The sequence below is a fragment of the Phasianus colchicus genome, chromosome 1 (assembly GCF_987193195.1).
Source record: "Phasianus colchicus chromosome 1, bPhaCol1.hap1.1, whole genome shotgun sequence".
Lineage (NCBI taxonomy): Eukaryota > Metazoa > Chordata > Aves > Galliformes > Phasianidae > Phasianus > Phasianus colchicus.
Genome location: NC_143436.1, coordinates 180,349,078 through 180,376,042, shown reverse-complemented (window position 1 = coordinate 180,376,042; position 26,965 = coordinate 180,349,078). Strand labels below are relative to the sequence as shown.

The following is a 26,965-nucleotide window of genomic DNA, read 5'->3' as shown; positions in this document are numbered from 1 at the left end:
CAACATGGTAAGGGTGGTAATGAAACTTCTTTCAAGAAACCTGAACCGCATTATTTTTGTTTGTTTTTCCGTTACTGTTGTTTAATGTGAACTATGTTACAATCTGAATTCTGTCACTTGTTCCTTACTGCTCTAATAGGTAACTTTTAAATGGAGAAAAAATGCCTCATTAACTGTGAAATTGCAAATACTTTCCTAAGTGGAAAAGAATGAACTTAAAATCTTCAAATTTCAACTTGAAAAAAAGAAGTCTGTTTTAAAAAGAAGTTTATTTTAAAACTTTTTAACGCAGTTACTTTTTACCATGATGCAGTAGCTGCATGGGTAATGGTGGTAGAATAAGATTCTGATTCTGACTGAAAATTATCCTCTTCAGGTACAATCAAGGTGTTTTATAACAACAGAGAAAGAAAGAAGCCAACAGAAATTTGAGTTTACTCTTGTAATCTGGGAAGAAATTTTTGACCTCCAGAATCAGGTACAGTAGCAACAGTCTTTTTGTGTATTACTTACAGTGAAATACATGTAGAAGAAAAAGTATTTTTACTTTATGTCTGTCCCGAGATAAGCATTTTATAAATGTATCTGTTTTTTTTTCCCTTACAAATTGGTCTTAAGAAGTACATAATGACCTCAAGGTCATGTTATGTTATATTGCTGTCACAGGCAACTCATCAATGGGTGCCTAAGAAACTGTAAAATTAGAGCCAAAAGTAGTGATATAGCTCTGATTTACAGCCCCCATCAGTTTGCAGATTGGAGACTTCCTAAAATGTGTATGAAAACGTGTAGGGGAAGACAGGCAGAAGTAGAAGATGCAAATAAGGCTTATTAAGCAAAAAACTTAAAACTAATTGAAGTTTGGAGAATTGGAGTGAGTGCAGTGGGAACTTCTGCAGGATAGTCAAACCAGCTGAATGGCTGATGAATTTCAAGCAAGCAGAATTGAACCAATGCTGTCCAAGAATCCTGCAGGTAGGATCAAAGCAGGTAACATTTCGCCTTGTTGAGTATGCCCCCTGCTGTGGAACAAGTCCCTGTTCCACCTTAACCATCATCAGTTTGGTGAGCTGACTAAACTAGAGGGTGATGTGATGATCAACAGGTTTCCAGGTGTATTATATGATCCAAGTGAAGAAACCACTGTGGTATTCCCTCAGTGGAAACTCCTGTCATGTGTCCACAGGGACTGGCCATTCAGATTGGTGATTTGTTCTACTCCCTTTTGCTCTGATCCAGTATGTCAGTTTGTATGTAAAAGTAGGAAAGTATAACTAACTTAAGCATCAAGAAGAGATACACATTTTCCTGTATTTTTGATGGGTTACTTTTATCAAATTATTTCTGCACATTGAACAATTACCATACGCTGCACGTGGGGATACAATGGGAAACAGACTTGTGATTGACTTAACTCACAAAGTGAGCTTCAAGATTCCTTTTCTTTTTAAGCAGGATTGCAACTGTTGAATTTTAGAAAGAAAAACAGTTCCTCACGGGCTTTTACACTGAATAAGTTTAGTATCCTAACAGAATCTCACTTTTTACATAGATTGGATGTTTAATATTTAAAGATTCATTTAAAATCATGTATTGTTTTCTAAATTACCCTAAATGAATCTGTAAATTGTTATCAGTTTGTCTACAGTTACAGTTATCTGTGACATACTACTGCAAGGGCAGATAAAAGTTTTGAAAGTAAGTAACACAGAATAAGTGGTTGAATATCCTCTCGGGAGCCTGTATTCCATCTCATCTGAGAGTAGCAAAATGACAGCCTTTTTTTTGGCAGGAAGAGACAGACAATATAGGATTGGTTTTGTTAATACTATATTTAACATAAACAGTAAACTAATTTTGCAGAGACTTTGCAATCCCTTTAGAGGAGAGAGATCCATTATTGCTTCCTTAGGATAAGACAAATGCTTATTTCTGAGCACTTTGAAAATAATTTTCTGAAAGAATTTGTTTGAAATAAATCTGGTGTGGCTGTGTTGTCATTGTGCATAGTTTGTATGCAAGTGAGTTCAAAATTAGTTCTGTCTGATTTTTTTCATAGCTTAACTACAGTTTTTCAGATCAAGTAGAAACATTGGGTGGTACATCAAAGATTTTTGAAGTTCAATATTTGAGTCACCTAATTGATCACAGGAACTTCTGTTTTGGTGAGCTGACTAAACTAGAGGGTGATTTGTGTTTGTGAAAGCTTTAAAAAACATTTTTAAATACTTGTCCTTTGTTTTAGGTTGTTCCTTACAAATATATTTTCAGTCTTCTCATCTTTGCTTACCCATATCTTTGTTTATTCCACAGGATGGCTCTTGGAATCTCAGTCCGCAGTTGGGAAAAATCTTGAAATTTGATGTTGATTATTTAATTAATCATTTCCTTATTAGAAAAGGCATTCAGTCACTCGGTAAATACTTTTTCTGTTATTAAAACAGCAGTGCACTGTATTACATTTCCTATCCTTCTGTATTATTACTTTGTATGCCTGGTGGAACTTTCAATAAGATATGCTCAGCATTTACGTGGATCTCATAGCTGTGTTTTCAAAAGCATCTGATTTTAATTACACATATTCATCTCAGCTTCTCTTGCAATATAATGTTGTGCTTGCTAAGTACATCTCCTGGAGAAGTACGTGGAGGATGTGAAATAGCTGGAATACTAATAGAGATTCTTTTCTTTCAATTATTATTTCTGCTGTGTTAATACCTACTTTAAAAAAAAAAAAAAGGTGGAAGGAAAGTTGGAAAGTCTCCTAGGAGAGAGACTGTGATCGCTTCTGTTTTCCACATTTCAAATAACATGAATAATATATAATTTTTTTTCCTATATGCTGTCTGTAGCTCATTCAGTAGGCATTCCGCACACTTTGTCTGCTGCCTGATTCTGTCAGTTGGTGCTCTTTGCTGGCAGCAGACCAGAAAACTTGGGGGCAAAAAGGCAGTTCATTCTCTGTAAATTATTGGAGGGTGCAATGCTTCATCAAAGGACAAAAATCTTATGTTTCCCATTCCTGCATGCATTCAAATCAGAGTAGATTAGAAGCCAAGCAAACACAAACTGCAGACATCCTAAAAAAAGCATTACAAGGCTTAAGTCTGAAAGTCAGTGCTACATTTTTTGGATCACTATTCTTGAATAGTGAATATTCTTGATAGTTCTGACTGTATCATGAAACAACTGGGTAGCATCAGAACTTAAAAATTTTTATAGCGATGTGGGGACACACTTTGCAGAAAGTCTCTTTTCTGCTGTCAAAAAATCATTTAAATGATTTCCCATTTCTTCTTCCTTAGGCACAAATGGAAAAGAAAAGCTACTGAAGTTGATTGCTACTCTTCTTGTGCTACAGTTCATACGCTGTGCAAAGGCACTGCAAGGAATAGTATTCAAATCACTGATGAAACTGGATAATTTAACAACTTCAAGGTGTGCTTTTAAAAAATCTTATAATTTAATATTGTAATATAAACCTTCTTAACAATGTACGATTAACCTCATTATAGAGAGTAAATGACTATGCTACAGAATATAGCTGCAGAAAAGGGAATGGGAAATGTTGGTGATAGCGGTGGCACACAGCTTCTTTTAGGAGGGTGGGTTGGAAGAAAGAATATTTTGCAAAATGTAATACAAAAATTGAGAAGTATTTAAAGTAGGAAAAGATTTGTACCTCTTACCAGAATCATTGAATAATTCACGACCTCTTCAGGTCATCTGTTCCTTAAAGCAGAGCCAACTCAGATAAATTGTTCAAAATCCTGCCCAGCTGATTTTTAAGGATGGAGATTCCACCATTTCAACTTTTTCTAGACATCAATCATTTCAAACTTTCCCTTCATGCCTGTTTTGGCTCTTGGTCTTCATCCCTTCTTAGCATTTTATTTATGCATTGTTGATCTTCACAGGTGTACACCATAAAATACAATACTTCTGAAGTTCTTAGGACAGATGATTCATCCCAGCACAACTTCCATGTTTTCCACTTCCCCTCGGGAATACTGATGTTAGCTCATTCTAACTACTCCCACTTACTTCTGTATGTGCCAGTGCTCCATTAGCTTTTGAATATAGGGTTGCTGCATCTAGAAATTTCCTTTCACTTTCAGTGAAGCAAGTAATTGTCAGGTGGGAAGTTTTTTGTTAGAAAGGAAAGGCAAAGGTCTTAAAAGAAGCCTGAAGGAATAGGCCTTCAGTGAGTCTGGACTGCCCCAGATAGCAGATGATTGTGGTGCCAAAATGAGAAGCTAATACCCTTAATGCTTTACCAGGGAATTTAAGAAAAGAATAAAGAACCCAGGAAAGCCCTGCAGAGTCTTCTTCCCTCTCTTGAAACTCTCTGACAGAGGGAAAAATGATTGTATAATTTGGTCTGAACACAAATTAAATCACATCTACTGCTGGATGAAAGCAAGTGGAGTAGACCACAAAAGTGAAAGAATTCTAACATGCAATTATACAAAGGAGTCAAGTTTGCCATAATGGAATGTGTAGCACTTCACTGTGGGGACTGGAACAGTGCAAATGAATGCGAGTAACCATTATGTATAGACTGCTTCCCATATGGAAGACACTGAAAAGATGGGGCACAGAAAATGATGTTGTTTTCTCTGACAAATGATAGATGTAGGCTGTGTTTGCTGTACTGTAGACCACTTTCTCTTTCAAAGGATTATAAGAAATCATTTCATTGTACATTGTACATTACAATGTCATAGAATTTATTCTAATAAATCTCCATTTCTGCACACAGCGGTGTTCACTGGGCTTTTGAGTCCATCAAGAAAGCAACAGAGTGGGTAAGAAGAGTTGAGGGACAGTTTGCATCTATTTGCTATCGACTTGAACTTGGGAACAACTGGGATTCTGCCACCAAGAAGATACTGGGGATCGAGTGCAACTGACAGCAGCTCTCCTTCTTCTTGAATCACTTCATGATTGTGATCATGTAAGACAACAGCAACGTTAGCTTTTCTGGCTGCTTTACATATTTTAATTGAGTAATTTTCACTTTATGTTACTCTTGAATAATTTTCATAGTCACAGACAGATACTCCTAGTACTGTTATTGTATCTCTGTTGTTTTATTTCTTATCCCCTCTGTAGCAGCACTGTCAGATGTAACGTGTGTTCGATGGCTACCGGTGTGCTTAGCAAAGCCCTAATAAACGCCTTCGCGATACAACGCGTCGGTGCCCTCACTGGGATGCCTCCGTACTTCCTGCAGCGCGCCCTGGAGGAGCACAACGCTGCTTTCCTCCGCCCGTTTCCCTGTCGCTCACGCGTCCCTTCGCGGCCACCTTGTCACAGCTTTGTGACAGCACTTCTCACTTCTGTTCCAGCCGTGCCACCGGCGCCAGTTTTCACGTGGGCTGGAAGGCATAAGTGGCAGCACTCCTCGGTACGCTGCTTCCGGCACAGCTCTGCTAACACTCTGGCTCTGGCAGAGGCGATCAGCGAAGCAACAAACCGTTATGGCCTTTTCTCACACGAAGAACACATCGGCCCGACGCAGCCCGCCGCCCAAAGGCGCAGCCGCCCGCCGCACGCGGAGGACGCGTAGGCCCCGCCTCTCCCGTGACGTCACGGCAGCCGGGCGCCGATTGGCTGCCGCGGGTGTCGCAGCCGCTTTTCCCCATCGCCGTTTGAAACTCGGCCCAAAATGGCTGCGGCGGGGAGCGGGGCCGAGGCGGCGGCGGCCAGGCTGGAGGGGGCGGGGGAAGAGGAGGAGACGGAGACGGCGGCCGGGGACGGGGAAAACGAGGTGGTGGACGGCGGCGGGGCGGCGGGCGCCGGCGGTGAGAGCGAGGAGGAGGAGGAAGAGGAGGAGGAGGACGACGTGTTCGAAGTGGAGAAGATCCTCGACGTGAAGACCGAGGGGGTGAGCGCGCGGCGCCGCCTCCTGTCAGCGCCCGCCGCCCTCCGGGGGCCGCGGCGGCACCGGGAGCGGCCGCTGGGCCCTCCGGCGGCGGGAGGGCGGCTCCGGGCCGCGGAACGCGGCGGCCCCGGCGCGGGTTCGGGCTCCGGCCCCGTCCTCGGCTGCGCGGCGGGCTGCGGCCGGGCCGGGTGGGGCCTGGGCGGCCGCCGCTGCCCCCGCGCCGTGTGCGGGAGCGCCGGGCGCCGCCGGGGAGAGACCGGGCGCGGCTCGGCGCTGCTCGAGCGGCGGCTCCGCGGCGCGGGGTTCCGTCTTCCGAATGAGCGGCCGAACCCCGCGGCTCTCGGCGAAGTTTTCTTTTTTGTCGGCGGCACGAAGCCGCGCGCTGCCCCGTGGTGCCCGAGCTGCGGCGGTGCCGGGCTGGGCGGCGCGGCTGTGAGAGGGCCGCTCCGAGCGGGCGGACTTTTCTCCGGCTGAAATAACGGCTGCGGTGACCCCCGGGCTCTGTCAGGCGGGACTCTGCCTTTTCCCGTTCCGCTGAGAGCAGCCTGCGTGTTCTCATAGGAGTCTTTCACCGAATCGCTGAGGTTGGAAAGGATCTCTCAGATCACCCTGTCCAACCGCATCCCTCGGTGCTGCATCTTGAGCACCTCCGGGGATGGTGGTGACTGCACAGCACCGCCCTGGGCAGCCTGTGCCGCTGCCTCACCGCTCCTCCTGAGAAGTTCCTGACGTACAACTGAACCTCCCCTGGTGCGGCTCAGTGCCGTTCCCTCTGCTGCTGTCACTGTTATCCAGTGGCCGATTGGCCGAAACCCCCCCACCTCACCACGGCCTCCTTTCAGGCAGTTGCAGAGAGCAATAAGGGCTCCCCTGAGCCTCCTTCAGGCTGAACAATCCCAGTCCCCTCAGCTGCTCCCCATAAGCCTTGTGCTCCAGACCCCTCACAGCTTCATTGCCCTTCTCTGCACATGCTCCAGGGCCTCAGTGTGTTTCAGAAATTCTCTAAATTTCACAAGCAAAAAATAACAAACACAGCTTTTTAAAAACAATTTTTGTATTTTCTACTTGTTTATTTTAAATAGCTCATGTTTTGGTGCTAGGCTTCAGTCAGGATCACACGAGTGTGGAAGTCTACCCGCTTCCCGTGGAGCATCAGAGATACACAGCACTGATGTTGAGGAACCTTCAAATGAAGAATTGCTTTATGTATTTATGATGCTGAGGTGGTTTGGTCATATCTTGGCTGAAATGTCTGTGGCTTGAGAGTATTATGCTGTGGAGGTATGAGGTGTTAGCCACAATAGTTAATCTGGCCTGAAAGCACAAGCACTTTTCTTACAGTCAGAGATCTGAAAATCAGTCTCCTTGGGGAGGAGGATCATGCTCTGCACACACTTCTGAAGAGCACCAGAATATCTCAGGGAGGTGATCCTGCCCCTCTGCTCTGTGCTGGTGAGGCCTCACCTGGAGTACTGCATCCAGATGTGGAGTCCTCAGTAGACATGGACTTGTTGGGGCACATCCAGAGGAGGGCCACAAAAATGATCCAAGAGATGGAACACCTCTCCTATGAGGACAGGCTGAGAGAGCTGGGGCTGTTCAGCCTGGAGAAGTCTCCAAGGTGACCTGAAAGCAGCCTTTCATTATCTGAAGGGGAGCTACAGTAAAAAAGGGGACAGACTTTAGCAGGGTCTGTAGTAATAGGACAAGGGGAAATGGTTTCAAACTAAAAGAGAGGAGATGTAAAAATAAGGAAGAAGTTTTTTACAGTAAGAGTGGTGAGGCACTGGCACAGGTTGCCTGGAGAGGTGGTGGATGCCCCATCCATGAAGATACTCAGGTTTGGGCTGGACAGGGCTCTGAGCAGCCTGATGGAGCTGTAGGTGTCCCTGTTTGTTGCTGGGGGGTTGGCCTTTAGGGAGTCCCCTCCAACTCAAACAATTTTGTGATTCTGTTGTATATACTGAATAACATCTCCTAGATCAATCTGTGCTGTGTACAAGCCAGTGGCAGCTGCTCTGTGCTGTGCACACTGGAGGTTTCCAGGCTGGGTTGGAGGACGTGGCCACGCAGGACATTTGCTTGCTCAACATGTGTGGGTCCTGGGGGCTGTGGTGGCTTTCAAATGGGGGCTGTGCTCCTGTGCTACAGACGTGCAGGGCGTGGCAGGTAATCACTCAAGCCTGAAAGGAATGGAAAAAGCTGTATGCTGCATTCAATGGGGCGTATTATGTGCAGTCAGCTTTAGGCTGATGCTTTTCAGGTGCGTTTCAAAGCTGGGACAGATGCATAGAGCTGACAAGACAGGCTCTGGGCTCCTGTGCTACATCTGCAGGTGTGGGAACTGGAGGGTGCTGCATAGGGAAGCTCCTGTCAGTTCCCATGCTGATACTCTGTGCCTGGCAGTGATGGGTGGGTGGGAGAGACAGGGCTCTGGGGATGAGTCTGGGCTGGGGAGCTGCCTGCTGGCAGATGAACATGGCCTTGTCCTGCTCCAGGAAAATAGCAGCAGAAATTCTGAGCGTTTCAAAAGCTTCTGTACTGCATTAAAATCCCACTGAAGTGACAAGCTGCAAGGTGCAGGGTGACGTTCCCCCTGGGTTTGGGGAACGTTGACTGTTCTTTAATGAGCCAAAGGCATTGTTATTATGCTTCTCCAGAGGCGTTCTGGTTAACGCCTATGATAATTTCTTTTTAGAAAATAAGTTCTGGGATGGTTATGCTATCTTGTGTTTGCTATTACATTTCTAATGGAAAACAGATTTATCTTTTAAAGTTTGCTGCTGGTCATTGTCATACCTCTATCTAATGAGGCTGCATGGTCAGTGGAGGAAGGTGACCACACTGACTCCATAAGATGCATCTCTGCCACTCAGTGAAGGCTGGTGCAGAAGACACAGAGTGCTGCTTGCCTGGCTGCGGCAGGCTGTGCTCCCAGCAGGCCTAAAGCCTGGCATCTCAGCAGGGGAAGGAGTCCGCCCTGAGGAGCGACAGATTTGGGCTGTTCAATTTATTTAGGAGAAAATCAAGAGATGCTTTAGTGAAAAGCTTCCCTTGTTACCCCACCTTTTCTTTTTCTCCTTTTTTCTCCTTTTTTTTTTTTTTTCCTTTTTTCTCCCCTTAATGCTAACAGACTTCTTTTAATCTGGTGAAATTACTTAGGATGAAGCCACAATGACATTTTAGATACTGTTGAAAGAATTGATCTAGGGCTGCAATTACAATCTTTTACCAATATGTTTGCAACTAACTCAGATGCCCATACTCAGGTTTTGTCTAAATCTACATTTGACTTGATCTCATTGAAGGGCTTTCATTTCTGATTGTGGTATTGCAGTTTATCACAAGTGGCACTGATTGTAAATCTAACAGATTATAAATTCCAATTTAGAGCTGAGTGAGTAGTGCTACTGTATTACAAATCTTAAGGTTTAAAATCCTCCTCTTCACCATAGAGAAGCCACAAGAATTGAGTGGATGGAATAATACTGTGCTGTAACATGTTCAGTGTTTTGGTTCTTTTCTTACAGGGTGTAGTTCTGTACAAAGTCCGGTGGAAGGGCTATACCTCTGATGACGATACCTGGGAACCAGAGGTTCATTTGGAAGACTGCAAAGAAGTGCTGCTTGAATTCAGAAGAAAGTTTGTGGACACCAAGGCAAAGGCTGTGAAAAAGGACCTTCAGGTGTGTTCCTCCTCCTGTCGTCCTCAGTGGAAGACAAACTGCCTGCCTAGGCTCTTCTAATGGCTGGCATGGGAATGCAGGATGTTTGGGATACGGAAGTGATGACTTGGATGATCTGAGAGCTTTTTCTTCCAGCAGACCTCAGATGTTATTGCTGTTGTGTGGTTAAGGAGCTTTTTCAAATTTACAGGCTTGCTCGTAGAGTCTGAATCCATTTAATATGGCAAATTTAATATGGCTTCATTAGAAATTGAGATGATGATGTATGCTTATTTTAGTTATTTTTTGACAACAAAAGCAATCTCCTTTTCCCACTCACAGGTTTATCAGCACTGAAGCTGGGTCTGCTCTTTTCACCCTCCTTCTCAAAGCAGATTAATTTAATTCATCAGATAAGAAAAACACAGACAACTTTATTGAAGGAAGGCAATTTTCCCTTGTTTGTTTCTGTTTAACTGCTCAGTCATTTTCAAAATCCTATGTGAGAACCATTTTTGAAAGCTATTACCTTGTTTCTGAGAAATCCGTACGTAAATTTTGCAAAATCAAGGCAACTGGTTTTGATGTAAAACAGTTGAAATTTAGTTTGGTTCTGGAATCGAGATGCTGGGCATCCAGTTGGTTTGCTTTGCTTCTTTAGATGTTGGTTCTCTTTCAGGTAGCCAGTAATGTGATGTAATGTAAGAAAGTGAGTCAGAATTGTGCTTACAAACTTTGTGCTTTGGCTGCAAGGGATGTTTAAAAACAGTTTACTTTCCCAAGCACAAGCACTGCCAATTTTGTATGGCTTGCATTCACTTGATACAGTTTAATGGAGAAGTAAATATTTTCTTTTTTTTTCCCCCTACATTTTAGAAATTTTCTTTAAATGATGACGTGTTTGAAACAGAATCTGACATTGATGGGCAAAGCGAAACAAAAGAGGATGTTTCACCAAAGAAGAAAAAGAAAAAGTCAAGAGAGGGAGAGGATAGAAGTGCAGATGACCTGAAGAAGAAAAAGTCAAAGTCTGCAAAAGTCAAAGAGAAACTCAGGACAGAATGTGAAAGTTCTTCAGATACTTTGGGGTTGGATTCAAAACCCAAAAAAAGGACTTCAGAAACAAAGGAAGATTCAAAGGATTCAAAGAAGCAAAGGAAAGAAGATACTAAGGAAGTAAAGAAAAAGAAGGGAGAAGTTAAAGATGCAAAAATAAAAACTAAAGAAGATTCTAAAGAAAGTAAAAAATCACGGAAGGAGAAGCAAGGAGATGCTCAGTTTGACACAGAGCCGAGTACTTTAGATGATGCACTTTTTCAGGAGATTGACAATGAAAATCCACAGTTATGCTCTGAAAATAAAGAGGAGGAACAACAAGTAAAATGTGAAACAGAGAGGATGGAAGAAGAAATTGCTGAAAAAGATTCCATTGCTGACAGACAGCTTGATGGATCAGCAAGTAATGAAGATGATAGTGTCGAGGTTAAGGCTAAAAGAAAGAAGAAAAAAAATCAGAAAATGGAAGATTACAAAGAGGAGGATAGAAAAGTGGAAATCAAAGATACCTATTTGGAGAAGAAAGGCATACTCAAAAAGCAGAAAAGTCAAGAAAAAGTGAAAGTGGTGGCTGCAGAGTTGGAGAAAGTGTCAGCTGCTCCCGTGCTGGCACAGAAGGCTTTGAGGGTGAGCGATGAGGAGAGAGGATGCAAATCCATGGAGTCAGGAGAGGAGGTGAGCAGTGTGAGGGCACTGGGGAGCACTGGGGAGGGGGTTCAGGTCAAACACAGCTGAGGCAGAGGTACCTGAAAAGGCTGCTGTTTATGATGGCGAACGGAAATATAAGTGTCTGAAGGCTAATGAGATGGATAAAGCAAATGAAAGGTGCACTGCAGGGTCTATGGGCAGGATGGAAGAATTGGATTTTGAACACTAGAAAGAGGAGAGTGCTTTGGGACAGAGGAGTGTCTTTTAGGTATGAAAATGTGAATCTCTCCTTTGCTATGTGTATGTACTTAAAATGAAAACTTCTGCTCTGCAGATGCGTGTTGTCCTTTTTAGCCTCTTGTTTCTCCCACCTTCAACAGCTGCCTCAGTTTGGCTTTTGTCTGCTTGCATAGTAAGGCATTCAGTCTTCTAGCAGCTATCCAACTGCACAGTGGAGTATGCTTCTGCACTTGATTTCTCTCAGAAGCCAGCCTCTTGGTTAGACTTTGTGTGTGTTAGTGGCTTCAGAAGAACCAGAATGTTGAAATTGCTTCCAAACCCAAATTGGTGGCCCTCAGGGGGCTGGAGCTTGATGATCCTTGAGGTCCCTTCCAACCCAAGCCTTTCTGTGATCTCTCAGATAATTGCCCAGCTTGTCTTGTCTTGTTGGAATTCCTGTGCTGCTTTCAGGAGATTCTGAGCTGCACAACTTGGTGACTAATTACAAATGCTGTGCCCCTTCTAGCAAAGGAGCTAATCAAATACTGACATACTATTTAATTTCTGCTATTTAATACAATAATGTTTTAAGAAAAACAAGAAGATAAAATAATTTTTTTAAATGTCATTGTATATGTGGGGAATAAAGGAGAATGTTTATGAGGAAAATCTGCTGTTAGAGAATGTATTTTTCAGCTTCTTCAGACTATTTGTAGTTCTTAAAAAAGAATCATTGGCTGCCCGGAGAAACTCCTTCCTGATTTGTAACTGGGCTGCAGCCACGGTACCTTGGTGCTTATTGGATTATGTCCCACTGCTCCTGAGGCCATAATTCTGTGGTGACAAGTGTCTTGTTTCTGTAGGTTCAGTTGCAGTCCTCTGAGGCTGTTGTCTGTATGGGGTTGGCACCTTAACGTAAGCACCTTGATTTGTTTTGAACAGAGAATAACAATATTGCATGGAGTAACCTCAGAGCTGAGCAACACAAAGTACTCTTTGTGGGAGCTTAGTGGTGAAAGCTCTTCTAAACAAGGTTAAGCAATAGCTGTGGGGCATAGCTGGTTTCACACAGCTATTTAACTCATTTTCTTTACAGTAGTAACTAACTGAAATGGCACAGCCCTTCATTACTCCAAGTATTTTCTCATAGTTTGAGGCCATAGCATTCATAAGAGAGCAGCATCAGATAATCAGATACATACTTGGAATTCTGTTTATTACCAAGTGTACAAACCCTGTCACCACAAATATGAAGAAATCAGCAGCAGGGGGAAGGGTGGTTTTCTCACTGCTCTTCAGCCAGCACTCTCACTAGGTGTAGCTTGGAAGGCATTCTGCTTTTTGCCATCCATCTCCTGCATGCTGAAGTGGTGGTGTCTGTATCTGGCCAGTTACTGCCCAAAGCACTTGTGGGACTCTCTGCGTGTGTGGGCTCAGTGCACAGCTTTGGGGCTTGCTGTGTGTCATGAAGTTGTGGGCCCAAGCATATCGTTCTTTTGAAAGTAAAGCATGGCCTTTGTTTCAGCTGCCTGACTCTTCTGTGATTACAGAACACCGTCATGTCAATCTGTGGTACAGTATGCCCTGTCTGGAGTCATTTTGTGTGATGAACCCTTTCTTCCTTTTGATTTATCTTCTAAAAATAAACGTGTAGGATACACTGTGCATCTCATCAACATCAAGAAATCTGGAACAGAACTCAAGTTTTTTAACAGCCCTTGTGCTTAGCAGTATCTGGTAATCTTGTCATTTGTTTGCTACTACTGTGGGCACCTGCCTGGAATGATGTCTGTCTGTGCTGCTGGTTCGTTGTGTCTGTCACCAAAAGGCAGATTTTTGAGGAGAGAGAAGGAAGGCTTCATGATATACTGAATTCATTTAGTTTTTTACCTTTCTAAGAAATGGCAGCACTAATGATTCTGTGATCACTTAAGGACTTGAATGTTTATTAGTGCCTCTTTGAGTTGTAGTCTCCTTATTTGGTACCTTGAGATTTCAGCTGTCATCTCAGTTTTAGTAGAGAGATCACTTCTAAGAGAGGGCTCTGGTTTCTGCTTGCTTTGGAGTCACGAATGACACACCAGCTAACATTTCAGACTCAGATTATTAAATAGAGTGGTTTCCTGGTGTGTTTTGTCTTTGCTATGTGTCATTTTAGGAAGTGGTAACACAGCCTAATTGTAAATGTATGCTGGTTTTGATATGTGCGAGTGCTTCACGTGGCTGGGATGCTACAGAACTCCAAACTGAAGTTCCCTAATTTGGAAGATCTTTTCCTCTTAGTGAAGAAGCCTTCCCAGAGCAGCTCCTCTCTCACCCATTTAATTCTTTTCTTAGGATTGTGTCTGTAATTCTGTTGTCCATAAGGTTTCAGTAGTGTTATTTTCCACTTTCTCCATATCGCTCTCATTTGATCCTTTTTTCTTAATAACAGGAGAAAGAAATAAAGAAAACTGAAATGAAAGAAAAATCTGTAAAAAAAGAGTCTGAAAAAGAAGAAAAGAGTAGAAAAGAACAGAAGGTCCTGAAAAGTAAGTGTTAATTGCTTAAAAGAGAAAGGAAGCACCTTTCAAGGCATTCTCCTCTTATTTCTGTAAGGGCAGATACGGTACAACATTTCTAATACATGCTACAGAAGCAATTTCTGCTTTCCTTTTAAGAAATGAAAGCCTGCTTTTTTATGGCTTTGTGAGAAGGCTGCCTGAGGTATGAAAGTTTATATTGCCTGTAATGTTTTTATAGACAAGTCAAGATTTTGCCCTTTTTCATTTAGTATTGTTAACATGTTGCTTTATCACACCAGTGACAACAATCTTTTTGGGTGAGTTCATCCAACTACTGTCTATTTCTAGAAGCATTTTGATATCATTATAAGCACACACTTTGTATTTCTGGAGTTAGCTGGTAGAGGTTCACTTCAGGCAAACCTTACGCCTCTTGCTTTAGGGTTACTGTACAAGCCTCAAAAAATCACAACAAGGTGACTTGAAACATGAAACGTCTGGGTTGGGCTTCTGTTGTTAGTTTAGTGATGGGATATTAATGTTACCACTCTTGATCTCAGGAAAATTCTGAGTGAATTTTCTGCTTTTGGCATTCTGAATGGACATAGGAAGAGCTGTGGTGCTTCAAAAGCTATTGGCAGAGGAACAGCTTTCACTTAAAGGACGATAGATGCTAACAGCTGAAGAAAAGTAGCCAGCAGATGATTAATTCCTCTTTATACAGCACGTGTTCTTTGGTTGTCACAGGTACTGAAACATTTTTTCAAGGTGGTAATTTATGCATAATTCTAAATGAAATTTCTCAAGAAGATAATACTAAGTAGAAAGCAGTCAGAGCTCAGACTTACCAGGGACATTGAAGGTGAACTAACTGTCCCTATTTTGGCTTTTTTCTTAAGCTTTCTCCTGTGCTTCAGCAATGATTAACTTAGGAAGAGATAATAGACCTCTACTAAATGGACTCCAGTCACTTATTTAAACTTTGTTATGTAAAAGCCTTTAGTGGCTCAGGAAGTCATTCTTGGTAACTGTCTTAATGTTCTAGGCTATAAGGACATCAAAAGTGCACTTGACATGTTTAATGTAGCTTCAGAAGAAAAAAAGGAATGCTCTGAGAATAACTGCAAAAAAGAAGAACCCTCGCTAGAATATAAATTCATAGAAGAATTAAAATTAAAAGACAGCAAAGTGCACAAGGAGAGGAGGATAAAAGATGAAGCAGAAACATGGAATTACGTTGCTGCAGGAGGTGGTCGAGAAGTAGTGGATGTGTGTCAAATGGAGAACTCTGGTGAGCTGTAGAACCAAATCTAGGAGAAAGATGAGCGCTTGCATTTAATACTAACTCCATTCCTGCTTGCATCTTTTAATTCTCCAGTTCCTACTACCCCAGGAAGCTGAACCAGTATTTTCTTTTGAAACTCTTGCTAATTTTTAAGCCTATCAGCGTGTTCCCAGTGTATTTCTGCTATTATAGTTATGGAGTGTTTGCCATCTCTGATCGCTTCAGCCTAATGTCATGGAACAAACAAGTGGCTTCTTTCAAGTAAAAGCCTTTTTTGTGCTTGCAACACAGCTTTCATTGTTTGGAATCATTTCACATTGGCTTCCAAAATCTTGTTTGAATGAAAAAGAGTATGTTGTGCTGCTGACTGCTGAAGTAATGGCAAGCAGTGAATGATTTGGAAGTTTATAAGTTGTTACTTATTGTATTGTTTTCTTTTATAAATATGATAGATGGCAAGCAACCAGTTTTGAGTTTGGGTATGGACATGCAGTTAGAATGGCTAACGCTAGAAGACTTTCAGAAGCATCTTGATGGAGAAGATGAGAATCACATCTCAGCAGAACCAGTATCCAGTAGTAAGTAGTTGTTGGGAGGACTGGACTTTCCTTCTCCAGCATCTCAATGTGAGATATGCTTTACCTGCATTAAATTTATTTTCTAGCGCTCCTGAGGGATGCTGTCAAAAGTGGAGATTATATGACAGTAAAGATGGCACTTTCTTCAAGCGAGGAATATAATCTGGATCAAGAGGTAACTTTTCCATAATAGAGTTATTGAGTGGGGGAGTGTACAAATTTGGAGTCTTTGAGAAGTTCTCTCTTGTTGACCAGTAGCAGATTTAATACAGATAGCACAGTGAAAGAGTAGCACAGAGTAAAAGGCATCAGTATTTGTTCCCCATTTCCTTGAAAGAAGTGAATTTTCAAAGAAGCACCTTGTAGCTGGATCTGCACCAAATCTGCCCATTTTTGAGAATTGAAGTCCAACGTTTTAAGGACTGTTCACCATGCTAAGACTTCTGTTGCATGGTAGAACAGAAGATGCCGAGTGAACTGTTGAGGCAGGCACGTGCTTTTTGAATTGTAGTGCTTGGTGGGAAATGTAAAAGCGAGTGAGGGGAGAGTGGCTGCTCACAGAAATCTCTTCGCATTTTTCCTCAGATAAAATCCAAAAGCAGTGTTGTGGTAGCAGCTGGCTTAGACCCTTGGGCTTTTTCTCCAGCATTTGCCAATTTCTTTTTCCACTGTGTCGGTCTTCTCCCTGCTGTCCCATGCCTTGCTGCCTCTTATACTGGCTCGTTCAGATTTCCTTCGTATTTCTGGAGCTCAGAGTGATGTTTGTGAGTGAGAGGAGTCTGTGGTGATAGTTTGTCAGTGTCTGGCAGCTGTGCGTGTGTGAAGAGGGGAGGAGAATCTTGTGAAACCTGTTGTGTTTGGATTCGTTGTCTTGTGGCTGTGATCTGTCTTCAGATATTTGATTTTTATGGTGATGATTGATGTCGTTGCAGGATTCCAGTGGAATGACTCTAGTAATGCTTGCTGCTGCTGGTGGACATGATGACCTCCTCCGGGTCCTAATCAGGAAGGGAGCTAAAGTTAATGGCAGGCAGAAAAATGGAACAACTGCACTGATACACGCAGCTGAAAAGGTTGGCTCTGTCACTGTCATATTTGTAGTTCTTGGCTCTTTTGTTTAAATTAAAAGTGGTATCCTTTTTTTCCACCTCCCTTGAGTGATCCTTAAATAATTAGCAGGATACAGCAGGATGACCATCACTGCATAATATTGGTAGCTGTGGTTACTGTAGGCTAAATAAATTCTGTAGGTGATAGTAAAACCTGTCTATGTAGGGAATATCACAGGGCAGCTTGGAAGGAAAGCTGATGTAAGGGCTATCCCTAAATTTCTCTTTCATGGAGCCAAAGTTCTTGCAGTAGAATTGCTTGTTTTCTTTGGATAGGCAGGATCCAGACTTGTGAAACTTGGAGACCAAATCTCTGATTAAGCAGAGTTTGCTAATTGAGAGCAGGGGAATAGAGGTAGTGACAAGCTTTGCTCAAGCTAAGGCTAGCTTGACTTGACTGCTACATGAAAGGATGTTTGGTGGTTTCAAGTTGGTTCACTTACTTTCCCAGGTAGAGTAGGTATGTGGCCAAAAGGGAACTTGATTCCTGTTTGGTGATTAATGCAAACATACTGTTTGGTTTTGGGTCTTTTTTTTTTTCCCCCTGGGGTGTTTGTTATTACAAGGTTAAGTAAAAAATGGTAAATGCTCGTAGCATTTGCCTCAGTCTGAATTGATCTTTATGAGCAATGAAAGAGAACAGCATTAATTCTGACATGCATCATGCTTGTATTTTAAAATGAAAACTGAAGATGTTATACCTACTTGTCTTGTGGTTTTGTTTGTTGTTTTTTTTTTAAAGAACTTTCTAACAACAGTAGCTATTCTTCTGGAAGCTGGAGCATTTGTGAACATGCAGCAGAGCAGCGGTGAGACTGCTTTAATGAAGGTAAACTCAGTTATTTATCCTGATGTGATTTAGTTTGCCAGTTATTGTTGAGTATTAATAGTGTAGAGAAGACAGAAGTTTATTTTCAGAATTGATTTAGCTGGGACATACACTACATTGGAAATACAAGTACTGCTCTCAGATACATGAGGCAGTGTTTTAGTAGTTTGGCTTTTTCTAACTTACTGTTGTATCTCAACAATGCAATGCAGGGTTAGTGTGGTTTGGTTTCTTCTGCTGCCTGGGTCAAAGAAATGGTCCTGAAAGTGAAATAATGTCTGCCAACAGGAAAATAAAAACTAGAGACAAAGCCCACTTGAATATACTGTGATTGTCCTCTGTCTTCGCAGGAGAATGGTATTCTGTTGTTGTTGTTTGGTTGGTTTTTATTTTATTGTAATGGGAAAATTCTAAGACCCTTAAAGCAGTCTGTGCCTTTCCTAATAGGTTTTTGGTTTATGTCTATTAATTCCGCCAAAGTTTGTGTTCCTGGTGAACTTGCTGTATTTTTTGAAGGCTGTTTAAGGCAGTTTGTTTACAGAAGAGATTACAAGAACTCTTCTGTTCCAGACAAGTGGTGTTATTTCTCTGTTAACCTGCCCAAGGCTTAGGGAATTCACGTCTTCTGTACAGAAAATCGTGACGCACTTGTGGTTTCCTCTGTCACTGACGCCCAAAATCTCTCCATTATTTGACTGCCTCCATGAACCTCAGTTTTGACCTTCATAGTTTTTCAAGGGTATTTTCTTAGTGTTTGATGCACAGCTATGCATGCCCTCTAATTGGCAGCCTATGGAGACTTAATCCACATATTTGTTTTGCTGTGCAGATATGAAGAGTAGCGTCTTTGTTTCCAGCAATTTACTGGAACAAGTTTAGCTGTGTCTCGATAAACATACAAGTGCATTTATCAGGACACTCTTACTTAACTGTAGCAGTTGGTTCTTATCTCTAAAAAGAGGGGGAAAAAGTCTCAACAGTTCTTTTTTTCTTTTTGTTTTATCTGTTAAGGGCGAATGTTGGTTTTGGTTTTGTTTGTTGATGGAAGATTATGGATTCAAAAAGTACATATGAAAGTTCAGGTCTCAAACAAATGTCAGTTGATGACTTCTGAAAGGCTTTGTAAAGATATTCTGTATTGAGGTACTTGGAAAGCTGTCAAGAGCATGCTTGCATTCTTCAGAGCAAAGCTTTCTTTAGATTTTCCAGTGCCTTTTTCAAGTCTTCACCTAAACACCTGGGCATTCTTGCTGTAGGTAATGCTGACAGCTTTGGGCATGCATGCAGTTAATACAGTGACTGTCTAACATAACAAAGTGACAGTGTGAGGCAAATTCCATTCCTTTTCTGAAGTAACATTTATACTGACATTCCTAGAAACAGACACTTGGAAGTGTTCCTTCAGTCGTTCTGAATGCTTCTATGGAAATCCATTTATTCAGACCAGCTTATAGGTAGTGTACTCTTGCAGATTAGATCTTTTCAAAGAACTGAGTTTTCTTTTAAATTAAGTCCATTTGGTAACCCCAGTGTTGCTTCTGTGGGATCAGGTACATTGTGATTTGTTAGCGTTCACCGGGCGATTGCTTAAACTTGTTTTCTGAGTCGTAACTTAACTTTGGATTGAAATGTGTTTCTGCAGTTCTGCTTTCTTCAGTGTCATGCTCTTCTTTAATGGGATTTGTGGTGTTGTCCTCCCTTCTTGTTGCTTGGCACAGGCATGTAAAAGAGGGAATTCGGACATTGTGCGGCTTATGATTGAAAGCGGAGCGGACTGCAACATTTTGTCAAAGCATCAGAACAGTGCACTGCATTTTGCTAAGCAGTGTAACAATATCCTGGTGTACGAACAGCTCAAGAGTCATTTGGAAACGTGAGTAATGTACTTGGAAGTTTGGCCTGGGGAAGTGTGAATTAACTGTGCGTGTAATCATCTTGAGTTAACCAGGGGAAGAGGGAAAGGTTTTGGGAAGAAAGTAATGGAGTATGCCAGTTCTTCCCCAGCATGGTTCTAAGAAGGAAATCATGGTGTGTTGTATGGGAGCTGTTGAGTCACGGCCTGAACCACTGATTGATCACCTGAGGAAAGAAGTGGGTCAGCCATGGGAGCACAGGTGAAGGCAATTCAGCTGTGTGACCGGAAGGGGGTGGAGCCTGGCTGCACCTCTCCTAGACCCCATATAAGGGCTGACTGCCAGTGGGGACGGATCTCTTTCTGGAGATCCCTCCTCTGCGGGGTCTTTCCTACAAACCTAGATCTGTAGATAGAGATGAGCATTCCTTCCCTGTTTGTTTCTTTTCCCATTTTCACCACGACAATCTTTCTAGCTGTAACACCAACTGTAACGTGATTTCAGTTAGGTTTTTGAAGGCAACAGGTTTTTGAGAGTATACAGATAGAGCTTAGCACGTGCTGTTCAGTGAACTTAATCTTTCTTTCATTCGCTGTTTGATGCCTTCTCCAGTCCATCTGCTATTTAAAATCTGCCATCAAATGTGTTTTGTAAGATCGTGAATGTATAACTTTACCAGTGAAATGTCGTGTGAAACTAAATACTAGTAAGTGCAAAGTGATGTCTGTGGGGTATCACCAAAGTAATGAGCAAAATGGCTCCTGCCAGTTGAGAAAGCTTCTACGCTCATTGTAATCAGTGCTTTTTTTCAGTCAGAAAGGAAGCCAATGTAGGAGTAGTATAGCTAAAAGTAAAATCTAAATCCACGTTGCCTGAACATCTTAAATAGCACGTCCCATTTTGGCTACTCTGTTAAAAAACAGATGAAGGAAAAAAGGTGGAAAGAAAGTAGAGATCATCAGAGATGGAGGAGCTTCGGTGAGCAGACAGAATGAGGTGAGCATGTCCCCCTGGGACAGATTAAAAGCTCAAAATCCTTTTGAAGAACGGAGAAAATAAGGGGGGCAGGGGAAGGGCAGTGTGAAACAAAAGGCATGTTCCAGAGGCCATCCATTGAAATGATCCGTAGATTAGAAACAGGGAGATATTTTTTGCCCGGGAAAGCTGAATTATGGGTCTCATTGCAGAATGTTATTGTCACAGTTGTAGTTAAGAAGGGATTAAGTAAATCTGCAGAGATGTTCTTTGGCTGCAGTGTCTGATGCTGGATGCTTCCAAACCAGATGGCTGGAATCTGGGACAGCGCACCACAAAAAGACACCTGTAATTGCCCTTAGCTTGGTCTGGAAGCTGAGGTGGGCTCCTGAGCTTGTGTTGATGTGGCATTCTGGTGGTTTCTTTCCAGTGGAAAACAAGGTCAGGGTTCTGTGGACAGTGGTCTCATGCAGTGTGGAGGGGAACCATGCTTGCAGGAATGGCTCAGAAGGCTGCAAGGCTGAGGGTCAGGACTTTACCTTGCACAACCATCAAAAACTCATTGTGTCAAAGGAGCTTTCTGAAGTGCAGTACTCAGCAACTGGCTTGTAAAAGTGCTAGCTACTGCTGGTTATCTCAGTGTTTCTTCTGAGGGCCAGGCCGTGTGCTTACAGAAGCAGCCCCCCTACCCCCAAATAGCCTCCACCTCCCAAGCTATCTGAACGATGGAACTGTTGCTTTTTTTAGGGATGTGGTTAGTGGGCATGGTGGCGATAGGCTGACAATTGGACTAGATGATCCTAGTTGTCTTTTCCAACCTTATTGATCTGTGGTTTTAATAAAGCTTAATTTGGGAATTGCATTACACTAGTAGTAAAGGAGTGATTTGTTTACCCTGTACTTGCAGTCATTTTATTGGGGGGAAGCAGTCACCTGTTCCCATTCAGCCAGTGGTGCCTACTGGTGTTCCAGCAACACCTTTCCACATAAAGAAGTATGTGGTTACTGACACTTCTGGTGTCTGCTGTAGTGTGCTTTCCACAAAAGTAAAATGCTGAGGCCTGACAGATAGAACTTCATGAACAGGGCTCTGAGAAAATGTTTTATTAATAAAATGTTGGGACCTGGGGCTCATCTGCACGTAAGTGTAGGTGATAAAGTCCTGACAGCTGGGAATGTGGAAAGGAAATCTGGAATCGTTCTTTGTATAATCTCTCTTCAAGACTGTCTGCTGAAGTAATGGTACTGTGTGAAGTACAGGCCTCGCTTGTTTCCTCATGTAGACTCTCAAGAGTAGCAGAAGATACCATCAGGGACTATTTTGAAGCTCGCCTTGTTTTGCTGGAGCCGGTCTTCCCAATTGCTTGTCACCGTCTCTGCGAAGGGCCAGACTTCTCCACAGACTTCAACTATAAACCCCCACAGAATGTGCCAGAAGGTAGGGATCTTGCTGTGTGTTGGTTCTGCTTGCCTGTACTTCAAAAAAAAAAAAAAAAAAAAAGCAAAATAGAAAAAAATGCATTAAGAAATGGCCCTTTTGTCTTAATTACCAGCTGTATGAAATGCATGGCATGATATTAATGGTGTACATAACATTAATGCAGTACATGATATTAATGGTGTTCCCTGTATTCAGGTTGTGAAATGCAGGAGTAATATTTTCATGCCTTGTGGGTGAAACACTGCTTAAACTGGGATTTTGTAGGTGTTTGTCCAGGTTTTAATTGTTCAGAGTTGTAAGCATCTTCTCATTTTTTATGATACTTTACTGAATTAGGAAGCATTCTATAAGTTTATATACTAAAATGGGGTACTTGTATATATTGAATACTGTTGCTTATTGAATTTTGGCGCAGTTCATAAATGCCCATACTAGACTGAGCTTAGCACTCCTTACCAAGAGAAAAGATAAGCCAAATTACACAATGTTCCCAAACTATAGATGTACCTGTTTTGCTTTCGTTTCTGATCCCTGCGTAAGGTTTATTTTGCTGCCAAAACCCTTTCGCCTTGTGAACAGCTCAGCTGTGTTCTCTCCCTGGGCTCACTGGCTTGGGAGGTTGGATTTCCACATATTGCTTTGATGCTCCTTTGGAGTTTAATATTTATACAGACACTAAAGGTACCTTGCTGTTTGCATTCAAAAGTTTGGTGTTTGCAATTGTTCTAAATCATGGATCCCATTCCTGCTTTGTGTGACTGAATTGCCTTCCCTTCTAGGATGTGGAATTCTTCTCTTTATTTTCCATGCAAATTTCTTTGGTAAAGAAGTCGTTGCTCGGCTCTGTGGACCATGCAGTGTACAAGCTGTGGTTTTAAATGACAAATTCCAGCTTCCTGTATTTTTGGTAAGTATTTTTTGTGTGACTAATGGGCTGTAAAACTGTCTGCAGAACAGCCTGGCAGATGTTAGAGCCTCAATTTGGATTTTGAGTGTTAAAGTGGTGTTTTTTAATTTTGAAATGAAACTTAATTTATTTTTTTTTAATGGAGAGGAGTGCACAGCCTGTAGGCACTAGATTCCATGAAGAGTTAAATAAAAGGCAGGGCTGCAGCTGTGGGCCCCCTGCTCTGTGTGTCTATGCTGGAGCCCAGGTTGGGCCAGGGGGAGGCAGAGGGCCTTGCTATCCTGTGACTGAGTGATGCCAGAGCTGAGGCTTTGGGCAGAGAGGTGAGAATTCGACATTTGAAGGAGTATCCTTTCTCCAGCTCACCTTGTTTCTCTGCCTTTTAAAGCAAATTCTTTAGTTATAACCATTTTAATGACCTGCCTCATTTATGAGTCATGTGAATTTATTGTTTTTTCTATTAAATGTATCACTGTCCACACACCTGTGTCTTCTCTCTCGTTTTCTCTGTGATTGCAGAGTGCACTAACAGTTCCCTGCAATGTACACAACTTAAAAAAAAAAAAAATTTATATATATAAAATCTGCCCCAAAACAATCATAGTTAATTGTATTCTTTGACTCACACGGCATTTTGGACTATATCCTGCCATTAACTTTGTCAATTCTCTTTTCCTTTTAGGACAGTCACTTTATTTATTCCTTCAGCCCAACTGCAGGCCTTAACAAGCTTTTTATCCGGCTAGCAGAAGCTCCTACAGCCAAGGTACAAAATGCTTTCACTTCTGTACGCTGATCTGGTGCCCCATCCCTGGAGGCATTCAAGGCCAGGCTGGATGTGGCTCTGGGCAGCCCGGTCTGGTGGTTGGTGACCCTGCACACAGCAGGGGGGTTGAAATTCGATGATCATTGTGGTCCTTTTCAAGACAGACCATTCTATGATTCTGTGATCTGCTGTTCTATAACTCCTGTAATCTGTGTGCTTGCAGTTCAACAGGCCGTGTTGTTTGTTGGATGCTCCCATCTTCATGTCAAACCTGTGTTTGCTTTTACAGGTGAAGCTGCTAATAGGAGCATACAGAGTGCAGCTGCAGTGACCTCACAGTTGCGAGCCTGTTGAGTGGCCTGACACCTTTGCGATATACTTCTGAGTCCTTCGTTTAGAGACTGACAAAGCAGTTTGGAACTTTTTGGCACCACACTCTTAGTCCCAAGTTCCCATCTCCACGTTGTTCGTTGGCAGTCATACAGGAAATTGCGTGTTAGAGAGCAGCTGAATACGCTGTGCTGGTTGGGACAGGGTTGTCAGCTCTTTTTTGATTTGTACAGACATAGATGTAAGTATTTGTGCCAATACATACAATGCTGTCTGTCTTTAACTTGTTGAGTCCAGACTGCGTATTTCAGCTTTTCCACAATGTGGAATGGTGCATACAAGAACTATTTAAGGTAACTAAGTGAAATATCTTTTTTTTTTTTTTTAATAGAAGGGTCTTTTCCATTTGTAAACTACAATTTTCTACTTACTCAAATAACTGAACTGTTTCAGTGTAAAATGCAGGACTATTGTATTCTCAGAGCAGTGGGCAGGAATTACACCTGAAAGCCACTGCATTGCTTAACCATGAACTGCTGGGGGCCACATTCTGGTTTCAAACTCTTCCTGCAGTTGTTTCCTGGGGGGAGAACAGGAGGGATTGCCTGTGTAAAAGCCCTGCATGATTCCCTTTGAACAGACAGCTGGCTGCAGGAGTGAATGAGGATGTCCAGATAGGCTCAGTGAGTAGAGCACTGTGGTCAGATTCCTAGTTACATCAGTGCTTTAAAACTAATCTTGTGTTAGAGAAGCAACTGATAGTTATACAGGCATCTTAACTTTGGAGTTGTTAGTCAAGTGGCATGTGAGAAAACATTCAAATAGCTGGAACTAGCAAACCAGAAAATATGTTAACTGCTACCTTAACTGTGGGCAATGCTTTCATAGGTGGCTAAAAGGTACAGAGGAGTTCAGATGTTCTCAGCCTGACTGATGAGAACAGGTGTTGCCCTCTCAGTTTCTGTGTGCAAAGAGCTGCTATCTATCTATCTTTTTATTTCTTTAAGTGACCATTTTATCAGATGACAGCAGTTCTGCAATGGTTCCGTGCTGTAATACAAATGTAATACTTCTGCCTGAAGTACAGAGTATTTTTTCTTTGTAAATTAATTAAACAACATCTTGAAAAGTAAAGGAAAGAAAAATAGATTGTGCCTTTGCTGTTCTGGTTGCCACAAGTAGTTTACATGACACTATGTGCCTATATTGCTTAAGAAACTATTGGGGATAAATAATGTATTTGCACCATTTTGATGGTGAGCACTCAGTTGTACCCTTTTAAGAACTGTGACTTTATATTAAAACTTTCAGCTTACCACTTTTAAGTTCTGGTTCTTGAAAGTTTAAAACTTTCATACTAAGAGATGTCAAATCTTAGTAATGAAGCACACTATCATCTGTCTCAGTTTCGTGGAATGTTACATTTTCTGTGTAGAACTACACCAGCACCATGACATGCTCATTTCTGGTGTCATTCAAGGTAGTCAATCAAGCAGATTGATGGGTGTGTTAACAAGTCTGAACCTGCATCTCTCTGAAACCTGTGATACCTCACTCTCCTATGCATAAACACTGCAGTGCACAGAAAGCAGTGACTGAGAATCAGGACAGTCCTTACCAGCAGCTGCTGGTTTTCTTCTGAATTTCAAAGTGTAGGTCTTAGCAAATAGTCATGGAAGATGAATGTGGATAGGAGACATGCTTCAGTGTTTCCTTAGGGTGGAGTGACAGCTTTCCTGGGGTTACCATGTCCTTGGCTGTCCCTGCATTGTATTCTTAGGAGTACATGTGTACAGTGCCCCTCTGGGAAGAGGTTGAGCTCGAAAGGACTGTGCAGGTGGGCCCAAAAAGGTTTTGAACAGGTGTCCATGTAATTATCTTGAAGCAGTGCAGAACTGCTGTACAGTTTAACCAAAACGTTGCTCCAAGAGTTGACGTAGCAAGTAAGTTGTCAGAGGTGGTGCTGAGGGTGGTGGGTAGTGTTGGTTTGTTAGGGCTGTTGTCAGGTTTAATACTTCTTCCTGTCTTGAGAAGCTTAAGGTGCAGAAGGGAGTTTTACAGGAAAGAGGAAGAAAACCTGCATTCATAACATTGTTACTGAGGGATGGATTTTGCAGCCATCTTCCTCTTCTGATGGTGATATAAGCTCTAGCTTCCTACTGAAGAGATGTGAAAAATGTTTAAAGCTGACTTCTATCTGATTTTGCTACATCCTTTTTATCCAGCTGCTAAGGGAGAAGTTTTGGTGGACAAAAGGTAAAGAGATAGCTACAATAAAAATCACTTTAGGCACGGGTCAGAAGTACTTTCGGCATACTTGCTTGCTTTTTCCTTCTCCTGATATTTATCAGCAAGACTGAGCAGCTGGGATTACTCTCTGCAGTAGCAATAAATGGCTGTGAAGGTATGAATTCATTTGCTCTCACAGGTGCTGGAGCTTGCTGGGTAACATGGTGTCTTTCTGCATGGTCTTTGGTGCTGGACACCTCCATCCTTACCCTGTGGCCATCATGACCCTCAGCTTGGTTTTCATGATGCTGCTGCACTACTACATTAAATTATTCTATGCCCACACAACTTTGCTTTTTGTCTCTTAAGAGGTTCCCATCAGCTGCTCAGTTCTTGTTCACTGTCTTTGAGTTCAGGAAACAAAATTAATAAACAAGTAATAGGAAGTTTATTTGAAAGAGTTTCATTAGAAACAAACTCTGAAAAAAGGAGAGCTACAGCACTGCTATGTTACAATGCAGTTTTGGAACCTCATGGCATCAAAAAAAACACATTTTTCATTTTGTTTTATTCACTGTTTTTCCTCCTTATGAACTGTTAAGACAGGGTGTTTTGGTACATTTTAGTGTTTAATAATATTATCATCCTCCTTGGAGTTAAGCAGAATCAGTGTTTTTAAATTCA

General features: G+C 42.2%; 3 protein-coding genes across 11 annotated transcripts in view; 2 read left to right on the top strand and 1 right to left on the bottom strand.

Annotated features, from left to right (window-relative positions):
* Window positions 1–5,490, top strand: part of PARP4 (poly(ADP-ribose) polymerase family member 4) — a 42,936-nt gene extending 37,446 nt beyond the window's left edge. For 2 of the 3 annotated variants that reach the window (XM_031610559.2, XM_090133866.1), the window contains 4 exons: window positions 377–478; window positions 2,314–2,416; window positions 3,306–3,438; window positions 4,763–5,337. In XM_031610559.2, coding sequence (XP_031466419.2) covers window positions 377–478; window positions 2,314–2,416; window positions 3,306–3,438; window positions 4,763–4,913 — 489 coding nt within the window. In that variant the 3' untranslated portion in view covers window positions 4,914–5,337. The other variant, XM_090133865.1, reaches the window with a different exon arrangement.
* A 174-nt stretch (window positions 5,491–5,664) lies between these two features.
* Window positions 5,665–25,551, top strand: MPHOSPH8 (M-phase phosphoprotein 8). Its single transcript, XM_031610562.2, has 14 exons — window positions 5,665–5,890; window positions 9,418–9,573; window positions 10,429–11,283; window positions 13,910–14,006; window positions 15,025–15,270; window positions 15,717–15,842; window positions 15,929–16,017; window positions 16,775–16,915; window positions 17,694–17,780; window positions 19,499–19,653; window positions 21,892–22,046; window positions 22,829–22,956; window positions 23,639–23,722; window positions 24,012–25,551. The coding sequence occupies exons 1-14, from the start codon at window positions 5,672–5,674 to the stop codon at window positions 24,051–24,053; spliced, it is 2,580 nt and encodes an 859-aa protein (XP_031466422.2). The 5' UTR covers window positions 5,665–5,671; the 3' UTR covers window positions 24,054–25,551.
* The window catches only part of PSPC1 (paraspeckle component 1), a 65,214-nt gene continuing 59,946 nt past the window's right edge, over window positions 21,698–26,965 (bottom strand). For 4 of the 7 annotated variants that reach the window (XR_016463389.1, XR_016463394.1, XR_016463387.1 and 1 more), the window contains one exon: window positions 21,698–22,084. The gene's annotated coding sequence lies outside the window, so the exon portion shown is untranslated. The remainder of the gene's footprint in view (window positions 22,085–26,965) is intronic. The other 3 variants (XR_016463393.1, XR_016463388.1, XR_016463390.1) reach the window with 1 other exon arrangement.

Excerpts from the sequence above, each read along its gene's own strand:
- MPHOSPH8 (XM_031610562.2), top strand. The coding sequence starts at position 5,672 with ATGGCTGCGGCGGGGAGCGGGGCCGAGGCGGCGGCGGCCAGGCTGGAG. Across the intron at positions 16,018-16,774 it reads AATATAATCTGGATCAAGAG|GATTCCAGTGGAATGACTCT; the intron begins GTAACTTTTCCA and ends ATGTCGTTGCAG. Across the intron at positions 22,957-23,638 it reads TCCAGCTTCCTGTATTTTTG|GACAGTCACTTTATTTATTC; the intron begins GTAAGTATTTTT and ends TTTTCCTTTTAG.